At 36.2% G+C, this 10,752-nt stretch overlaps 1 protein-coding gene across 1 annotated transcript; it reads left to right on the forward strand.

The window, feature by feature from the left end:
* Positions 1-1,491: 1,491 nt before the first annotated feature.
* LOC108672853 (N-lysine methyltransferase SMYD2-A) lies at positions 1,492-9,725 on the forward strand. The gene is made up of 10 exons (XM_018160606.2): positions 1,492-1,909; positions 2,805-2,917; positions 3,907-4,078; positions 4,847-4,916; positions 5,199-5,326; positions 5,512-5,688; positions 5,881-6,019; positions 6,612-6,803; positions 7,350-7,560; positions 8,359-9,725. Exons 1-10 carry the CDS (start codon positions 1,892-1,894, stop codon positions 8,714-8,716), a joined length of 1,578 nt encoding a protein of 525 aa, XP_018016095.1. The 5' UTR covers positions 1,492-1,891; the 3' UTR covers positions 8,717-9,725.
* The last annotated feature ends 1,027 nt before the right edge of the window (positions 9,726-10,752 follow it).

Consider the following 10,752-nt stretch of genomic DNA (forward strand, 5'->3'; position numbering starts at 1 on the left):
ACGTCACGTCGTGTGCAGCTTTTGTTAGAGGTGGGAGTAACCTTCTAGACAGCCGCTTATCGGACTCTCTCTTCAACTACCTTATTAGTCGGGCTAATGAAGTAAATGAATTAAATATATTAAATGCGGAATGAAATTAAATTGTTTGCGTAAGAGGAGCTTAAACGTGTAAAAGCAATCTTTCGAGCAGCTTGAGCGCGTTATAACGTGAATTAACAAGCAATTTTATGCGACGCGTTGAGATTCTAGCGGGTCGGAGCGTCTGAGATGGTTCCCTCGTGTGCGGTTGACCCAGTCTAGCGTGGGCATCCGGTCGAACTGGAAGCTGTAACGGAGCAAAGAACAGGTTACTGCGAGCAGACCTGCTGCACGGACCTGTTTGCAACAGTGCTGCTCCACAATCTGTAGTGCTGTGGTGTGCAGTGTGCAGAGATGCGCTAATGTTTAGCACTGTGGTAGTCTGATATGTAGAGAGCATTTTCGGTTGTCCTATACCAAACCAAGCGAACATGTTTTATGCATGATAGAACTCACATTTAAAACGTTTCTTTGAAACAAAAACCAGGAATGTGGGTCATCGATCTTTAATTTACATTCATTGTTCAACTTGAAAGTGGCTTGATCAATGTTTAAATGTAAAGTCTCAAAGGTTTAAAAATGCCATCTCTTCCATTCAGATGCCCATTTTCATTTCATTTACCATGAAATGAATAAATTTTTAGGAGAATGCCTAAAATAATATTTTAGTTCAATATTCCACTTATTTTCCTCTATATACAACACTTCTCTTTAACTTCACTTCTTGTTGTTTGTTTGTCTGTCTGTCTGCTACAAATTTCGTAATCGATATTTAACACACTTCTACCTGTCAAATCGATCTGAAATCTGGCACACTTGCATAAAGTTGGAGACAATGCATGAATCAATTGACAGAATAAATGATTTTAAGAACTAATTTTTTTCAATATAAAAAAATTAAAAATAATTTTGTCAGCTACAAATCTTATTATCAATATTTGATACACTTCTACCAATTCAATCGATCTGAAATTTTGCACACTTGCGTAAAGTTGGAGACAATGCATGAATCAATTGACAGAATAGATAATTGTATAAATAAAAATTTTTTTATTATTAAAAAAATTTAAAATAATTTCGTCTGCTACAAATCTTATAATCCATATATGGCACAATTTGACCTGCCCGATCTATCTGAAATTTTGTAAAATTGCATCAAGTCAGAGACAATGCATGAATCAGTTGACGGAATAAATAATATTGATAATTTACAAAATTTTGATATCTTAAAAATTTTTTGACATTTTTTTTTCAATATTTGAAAAAAATTTGAAAAATAATCTTTATCAATATTTGAAATAAAATTAGAAATTCATTGTCCATGTGTAACATCCAAGACACTGGATTGTTCAGAAGTGTTGTCTTTAAAAAGTAATTTTTAAACGCATATTATTCTTAATCTATAGTACCTACTCGATTGGCAGGCAAAAGATGAAAAAATACCAAACGCTCAAGGGCTTAAAATACTCTGAGAAACTATGTTCACTCTGCCAATGTGTAATATATTGAAAGAATTTGAGCGCAATGTTAACTTTTCAAATTGAATGCAAATCGATGAAGGAAGCGTATATAATTAGAAGGAATATCTACGAATGAACTAAATAATTTCAATAAATTGTCATCTCAACTGAATTTGACCATGAAAGACTTTTGTCATTTGCAATACCGTTATTTAAAAAATTTGGAAATCATTTATACGTATATTATAATATCAACTACACTGATTATAAGTTGTATCAGAAGATTGAGATATCTTCTCTAGTTGAGATAACTTCACAAATTGAGCGGAAATTGAATTCCCTTCTTCCCAGCCATGTCCGGGAGAGTTACGGTGAGGCTTCACTTCATTTGTAATAAGCATTTCACCGATCGCTGGTGGTAGGTTTATGTGCGTAGAATTATGTATAAATCAAACTTGAAGTTGTTTTAGCTCATAATACTTGAATCTGTGTAGAATTTTCATTCATATCACTTCTTTTCCACTGCAAACTAGAATGACACTTGAAATTCACAAGGAATTTAAAAGCAAAGAAAACGCCAAGAAAATTCACCATATCGATATTGAAAACGTTTCGATTGAAATTTCGCAGCGAAATCAGGCTTATGAATCTTAGGAAGGCCGTACAATATGCCCGGGCACGAACCCGAAACGTGAAGTTTAGACAAAGTTTCGGAGGCAAGGGCGGAGGTATCTTAAATGTAGGACACTTGAAATGTAGTGCGTGTAGCTGTCGACGATATGGACTCTACACGTTAGAACATGAACTCTTTGGATATTTGAACTCCTACACATGAGATTATTTTCCCAGCTTCATACATCGAACATTGGAAGAATAAGATAACTCGTTATGAGCTTGAACCTCGTTACATTGAAACTGCCGCCATTGTGTTCACTTGCTAATTACATTGATAGATGACGAATGAAGCATTGTTACGTACCGATAGAAAATAAAGGGCGGTGAAAAGTTCAGTCAGTGAAGAAGTCACGACTTTACCCAATATGCATTTAAAATGTATTCTTCCATTAAAACTAAATTGATATATCAACGTAACTCAAAATAAGACTTAATTGTAGTCGAGATAAATTTTTACTGGCTGGCTAAAATAAAAGACATTTATCGATATATATCAATAAATTTATTCTAAAATTTGATTCAAATATAGTTGTTAATTTCATAATCTAAGTCTTAACGAACGATGACGTTCATATCTCTGCTGCGCTGCAGATGCGGGAGGGGCAGCGGGTGCGCAGGGGTGACGTCATCATGAGGGGGAGGCCGTTCGTCCATATACTCTTCAGGGAGTTCAAAAAACATTACTGCGACCAATGCATCAAGAAGTACGTGGCTCTCCCGTAATTTAAAATTAATGAGAGAAATGCCGTATTTCAGGCCGATATTTGTATAAATTGAATTTTCATTGGCCCTATATTAATCTTTTCCCCAATTATACTTTATCAATCAATCAAATCAATAAATCAAAACATCAAACATCAATCAAACCGTAAAGTTTGTAATTTTGATTTTCACGATTATAATTTTACATCTTGTTTCTTGTACATTACGAGCCTAGGCTTGTACGTACATGCAGGCTGATATACGGAATTTTATAGGAAAAGACATAACATGAAATTTTGCCCCATTTATTTTCAAAGATCACATCGGACAAATGACGGCCCATATTGTCAATGCATTCACTGAGCCGATTTTTGAAGTTCAGTTCAACTCGCTGAAGTATATTGATGGGTGTTGACCTCATTTTCTTGAGAGTGATTTACTTCGGCCGACCCGATCCCCCGATTTGGCTCTATGTTATTATTTTATATATTTATCTTAAATCAATTGTTTACAATGACTCTGCAAGGACCCTAACTCATTTGAAGAACAACATACGCCAAACCATTACCAACATACCCGTCAATATGTTTCAGCGAGTTGAACGGAACTTCGAAAATTGATTAATCTATACTTGAATGCATTGACAATGAGGGCCGTAATTTGTCCGCTGTTATTTTAATACTAAATAATACAAAAATTAAGGTAGTGCCCATTTCAATAAAATGTAAATTGTAATGATAACTTTATTAGATTTTTTATTGAGCTTTAAAATCAATAACTTTCCGTGAATCACCTGTACGTTCAAATGAGACTGAAAAGGAAGTTACTTACTGGAATCAAACAAGACGGAAAGAAAATAATAAAAATTATTTTAGTGATTCTCTGCGCGAATTTTGTTAACAACACAAAGAAATATTCTGAATTGAGAGGCTTATTTTGTCCGTGTATGAGTTAGAAATTTACTTGAGTTACACGTCGTTTGGTCACCCAGACGCGAGAGCGAGCCGTGCCCCGGCTGTGGTCAGGACTTCTACTGCAGCGACGCGTGCCGCCAGGAGGCGCTGCCCCTACACAGCCTCGAGTGCGCCAGACTCAAGGCCTACGCCCCGGAGTGTCTTTCAGACTTCGCTCGGTTCATGGCGAGAACAATCCTCAAGCTCAGGGTGAGATAAAGCGGTCTACAACATTCATTAATTCATTCCAACGGGCAACGGGTAAAATGAAACGGTCTGGAATCCTTAATGATAGACTTGTATCCCGTCAGGGTAATGTAAACAGTCTGAAATTTTGATTGCATCTTGATAGATGATAGATGTTTCATCTTGATGGATGAAACAGTCTGCAATTCTAATTTATATGTTCTCAGGATTAAGATGGTCTGCAATCCTTATTTATATATTCCCAGGGCTTTATGAAACGGTCTATATACAATCCTTATTTATGTATTTCAAAATTGTGTGTGACCTCATTGCTTTATCATGTCGAATTTTTTACTGCTGACAGAAACAAGACTGCAATACTGCATATATGTACGTTTACGTTAAGTGTTTTCGATTTTTGGGTACATTTTCTCTGACTTTTCATTGCCCAAAATTAATCATTGACTTCTACGTATCGTTCCCATTTTTGTACTGCAGAAAAGACCGAACATGAACGACTGACGACGCTACTTGCTTAAAATACTCTACACTAAACATTTCATTCTTTATGCAAACCCAAGCTCGCACCTTTTAGTATTGAGAACCGTTGAATGCCAAACGAAAAATATCTACACAACCTGAAAATATTCAAACTAGATAAAAATAAACGCGCTATGGAATCCTTTACGAAAGCGTATATTTGAAGAAACATCGCTACTTCTACCCTTCCACTCTAAAATGTTCTTATTCAGTTTGACAGCATATGTTATGTTTCTTTTAATGCCATTTCAGAATGGTGGAGACAGAGAATGGGTTGTTATCGACAATAAACTCAGTCGACAATTCCGTCACATGATGACTCGTGAGTAAACCTAATGTATTAGCGAACGTTAAGCAAACGTAAAATCTACAGTAAAAAATCAAAATATTTTTTGGTCGCCTATTAATTATTAACATATTTAATTATTATTATTATTATTATTAATTATTATTAATTATTAACATATTTAAATACAGACTCCATTCAGATCGTGCAATAGTTACAATTTTTTGGGATTTGTTAAGAACGTTTTACCGAATTTCTTAGTCATAGCCAAAGAAGTAAAATTTTTACACGAATTGAGAAGATTATTTCCGTACTCAGATTCCGATGCGATGGCAAAGTGCGAGAAGCGTTCTCAAGACTTGGCAAACAAGAAGGGTGAGCTGCGGAGCTTCTTCGGCAAAGATTACCCGCTCACCGACGAGTTCTTCCTGGACGTTTACTCGAAGGTGAAATAGATAGACGTGTAAGCTGAATTAATAAATATCTAATAAAAAAAAACAATTTAGAGACAGTTACTGGAAGCCAAAGGTACTTCGAGCAGTAAAATGTGTACATTTGAAAATTAGTATGAACTTTTAATATAGGAAATACACCATGTAACTTGCGTCTTATATTTGTTATTTCATTGTAGATAAAAGTGAACAACTTCGGCATGATGTCGGAAGAATGCTTCTCGTTGGGCCAGGCCATTTACATCGACGCTGCGATCTACAACCACTCCTGCCAACCCAACGCCGTGCTCTGCTTTGATGGTACTGAGATGACAGTGCGTGCTACCGTCGATGTAACAAGGTACCATCGAGATCTGGTAAGTGTAACTATTATGCATCTCCTTAACAACAAACAGTAATAGTTAAAATTAGCAATAAAAAACTGTATTATCATTTATATCTATTGACATTTACATATCTATTTGATCGAGAGTAAAAAAAATGGTCAAAAAATGGTAAAAAAAGAAATTACTATTGTCCGTGTGAGGATATTTGTTTTGCGTACGCAGTTCCAGCACAGCTACATCGATCACCTGGCGCCCTGGGGGCAGCGACAGCGGCAGCTGCTGCTCGAGTATTGCTTCGAGTGCCGCTGCCAGCGATGCAGCGACGAGTACCTGACTGCTCTCGAGAACACGCTCAACTGCGGTAAATATAAATACTTTGTGTACTGCGTTGGTGGATTAGCACCAAGTGCATTAGCATCCATTAGCTGCCAATTAATACACTTGTATTTAATAAAGCTTGATGCTTCGGCTTGCTGTGGCTAAAACACTTTTGCTCAGTGAGTGTGATTTATTTACTACAAATAAAAACGGCACGAATATTTGTTCGCTACTCTTAGGGTTTTAATAAAAAATGGAAAAAACTTAACAAACCTACAACAAACCGAAAACACTTAAACACTTAAAACACTATAACAAACCGAAAAAACTTAAAAACCTATTAACATATCTCGGACCGAGATATGTTAATAAGTTTGGTGATTCTCGGTTCTTTAAATACTAATTCAAAAAAGCAGAAAAGATCTAAACTCAAATGAACTGACCAATTTTATAAGTTATATGAAAGACGAGATTCTGAATAAAAATTGATTCCGTTGAGTAAAAAATATTGTCATCGGGACATTTTTCATGCAGAACTGCCCTTGCCACTGGCTTATTAGAATAAAGCTAAATATTTTTTTTGGTCATTTGATCATCATTATTTGCAAGGATCATGAATATTCTGGCGTCGGCAGGTAACCCGAAGTGCGAGTATCCAGTGGAGGTGCCCGACGAGGAGGACATGGCGGCCGACATGGACGGCGGGCCGCTGAAGCTCCAGTGCCCTCGCTGCTCGTACTCCAGCTTCCCTGAGGACGTGGTGCAGCAATACCGACGCCTCGTCACGGAGTACGAGCACGTCATTGAGTACTACTACTATCCCGACGGTGCGTTATAATGATAAATATTTCGTTGCGTAATGATTTCTTTTGTTAGGCTGCAGTACAACCACGTCTTTGGCTACTTAAAGAGTCCTGAGGTAAATGGCTAACTGAGCAAGTATTAAACCTTCTATATTTTGCCATATTTTTTTGCGTCAGATTGAACGAATTTCAAATATATATAAAAAATTGTAGCTGTTAATGAACTCGTGATAATGCTACTCTATAAAAAACATTGTATTATTACCGTGCAAATGCATGCAGCTTGTAGAATCAAAGGCTGATATGACCTCTCTTTGCGACTCTCGTACTGAAGAAAGCTTTCCTTGTCCTGTGCTTCATTTGGCAAGCGTGAAGCATGTGGCTATCGTTGAAATTATACGTTTATCAAGTGCATAACAAGATGATATCCCTAAAAATATATTAAATACATTCCACATACGCTCACACCATATATGTCCAAAATTTAACTTTAATTTAAATTCACTAATAATTCGGGTAACACACTTTGATAACCGGAAAAATGACCTATTGTACCGACATGGCTTGCAGACAAGTCGGACTTGGAGTACGTGGTTAACTACGCCCTGACTGAGGTGACGAGACGCCAGAGTAAGGATGAGGGCGGCCACATGAGGATGTTGCTACATCCCTTCAACATCCACCGCATCCGGCTCCTGGAGGCTGCTTATGACTCAGCCATCGAGCTCACGGATGCCGTGGATGCGCTCAAGTTTGCCGAGCTCAATATTGAGGGCATCAAGTGAGTTGGCCGTGATGCTTTTGTTATGAAGTTGTTGACACTTTAATTTTCGAGCAAATTATTTTGCTTGAGAAAGTGAAGTTTAATTTATGTTGCAAGATTTGGCTTAAATTCTAAAATTAACGAGTTGGTTGAAGCCAGATTACGTGTTGTTGAAGATACGTACCAAAGAAAGAATTATTAAAAATTAATGTTGTAACTCTAGTACTTGACTAGTTGAACAATTTGCATGAAACCAATGCTTATTTATCAAATTTTTACATTATCCCAGTACATGACGGCATTGGATTAATTATGGTAGTGATGGGCTCACGATATCGCTGTGACAAGCAATAGGGAGCAAGACAAAGAACGATTATTACAAATTACAAGCTGACTTCATTATTTCCTACGTTACTTTAAATGAGTGTATGCGTGAATGAGGGCGTCAAAAGTCACTGTACATGGTTTCGAAATTGCTTCTTTATTCAAATAGAATTTCATTTTAGCTTTCACTACCATATTCCGTAATTACAAGTACTTAGAGATGTAGTGTCTCTTGTTTATATAGTTTGTGTCATGAAAGTGCATCATTAAATTCCGTAAGTTTACCTTGTAAAACTTCTATTTGTTAAATTACTAAATAACTTAAAAAATAATAAAAGCTGCTCCATCAGGTCGTTACGTCACGCATGCTTGACAGTGAGTTTTGGCTGTTGTCAGGCAATCAGCAACCTCATGAAATTCGACAAACTATAATTGCTCCTGAGCCTAACAGCTAAATAAATATTCATTCACCGAATTCTTTATTGCATCCAGGCATCGAGTTGGTGAGTTTGGACAGCTCTACGGGAACCGATTACTGGAAATGGGGAAGCTGTGCGTGCGCCTGGAGCGCTACAAGAAAGCGTTGCGTCATTTCAGAGAGGCCGAGAGGATCCTGGAAGTCTGTCTCGGTCCAGAAAACCGTCTGGTGCAGGAGGAGCTACGACCTCTCATGGAGGCCACATCGCAGGTCCTGGGACTGATCAGGTCTTCGTCTTTGAGGCTGCGCGACTTCCAGAAACTCGACAAAGCATGGAAACAGCGCCACAAGAAAAAAATTCAGTGGATATATTATGCGTATGGTCTCCTCATTGTGACAATGGTTGTCTTGGGCGTTACGGGTTATAGGTAAAAAATGAACAGTTATTGCCTGATATTTCATATTCTTGAAAACAGGAAGAATTCAACAATTCAAATTGAAAATCATCTCATTGGACAAACGGAAGTGAAGTCTGAGTTGTAATATAAGGGTTTGTCATGCAACTCTAAGCCAGCAGCGTTCCTGGAAATGATGTTGCTGAGGTTTGGGTTATTTAGAAATTTTTAGATACTTCGTGTTTAAGCGGAAGATATTGAACTAAAATAAAATAATGGAAGATATTGAACTAAAATAAAGTAATGTATATTCGATTCTTAATTTCGAAAATATTGAATTATAGTAAGATTTCGAATCCAGGAAAAAACTATAAAATCACAGAAAGATTTGACTTCAACATTGAGAAGGTACCGAAAATTTTTCAATAAGATTCTGTAAACAAAATCATAGTGCAATGAAAATGCTAAGAAATACCGGTAGTTTTTCGAATTTATCAGAGTGAAAAAACTAAATATTTTATTTTAGTTTATAGGTATATAAGATTTAGGTATATAGGTTTATTTTAGTATAGGTAGTTTATTTTTCGATTCAATTTGCAATTCATACCGATTTAAGAGCAAATTATTTGCATCTCTGAGTTCATTGGCAAAAAAGCATAGGCCTTCGGCCCAAATTACCATAATTCCATAATTGTCTAACAATAAAATTCAACTGCACGTTAGTCGATATTTCAATAACGAACTTTAATGACGGCAAAAATAAAAGCATTATCTAAATATATAATTGGCATCTACTTTTGATTGCAAAATGAAATAAAGCAACTATCAAAATAAATCGTCAAATTTATCTGCTGGAGGTAGAGCTTAAATTGAAATTTTTTCTCCCTTTGCGTAAAATTCGAACACGAAATTATTTTTTAAATAAAACTACGCCTCAATGATAGTTCTGCTAAAAAAATAACTTATTTCATGTGAGATTTCGAACTGAGGTACAACTGTGACAATTTCACACAATCGAGGAAGCTTAATTAAAGAAATGATAATTCTGGAAGCTTTTATTTAAGTTTAACCAACAAAGTTTGGAAGAACATTCATATTTTCTTGAGATCAAAGTTATTCAAAAAAGCTCTTCAAATGTGCGAACAGATCTTTTTCTTCTGCCGGATGCTCAAGTTGAATTTAATGCAAATAAATGCTTCAACGTTTGCTTCAAATGTTGGTTGCAGGTAATTCTTCGGAAAACAGGGTGACGAAAGGGTGACGTCAAAGCTAGTTAAGATAAGCAGTCTAATCGGGATAACTGGATACTGTTGAAGAAAAGGACTTGTATTAAGAATAGACAAATTTAGCGCTGAAATTAATATTCAAATATAGGACACCATAAAGCAGATAACTTTATAAAGAGCTTACCAACCTGAGGCTTTATTGCCCAGTGTGGTCGAACCCTTCTAATTGGAAGAATTATTAAGGAAAATAGTATAAATCAGTTTAGTTGAAGGGGTGGGAAGTTGGACGAGAAAAAAATAGGAAGAATAGTAAGAGGTTTAACTGCTTTTGAAAGTTAGAAATAGACTTAATATTAAGTTGTAATTACCTTGAACTCCGCGAGTAAAGTACGTACCAAGTTCCCGCACTTTCAAATCGAAAAATACCAACATAGAAATTTAGTTAATTAAATTTAGGTTTAGATTTGATGAGAAATTGGGGAATTTACGTCGAGAATTTGAGTCTTAACCTTTGTCCAACTTCCCACAGAAGGAAGAATGATTTGAATTGTGCAAAAAAATAAACAAATTGAAATTTTAACGGCATTCATTCAAACAAAAATATAGGGAAACAGGGTTACAGCAAGAGGTTAGAGATACTTGATGCCAGTCGTTTTCAAGACTGTTAGGAGACTTGAAATTGACGATTTAGTTTAATCGTGAGAGTATCGTAAATTGAAACTGAATGAAACAGAAATAATGGATCGACATCGGCAGACTTAGATATGCACTTGAGGACAATTTATCTCGACACTTTTCTCACCGTACTGTCTTTTTGACGACCCTTGAGGTCTGCTACCGAATCGCT

The sequence above is a fragment of the Hyalella azteca genome, unplaced genomic scaffold, assembly GCF_000764305.2.
Source record: "Hyalella azteca isolate HAZT.00-mixed unplaced genomic scaffold, Hazt_2.0.2 contig15387, whole genome shotgun sequence".
Lineage (NCBI taxonomy): Eukaryota > Metazoa > Arthropoda > Malacostraca > Amphipoda > Hyalellidae > Hyalella > Hyalella azteca.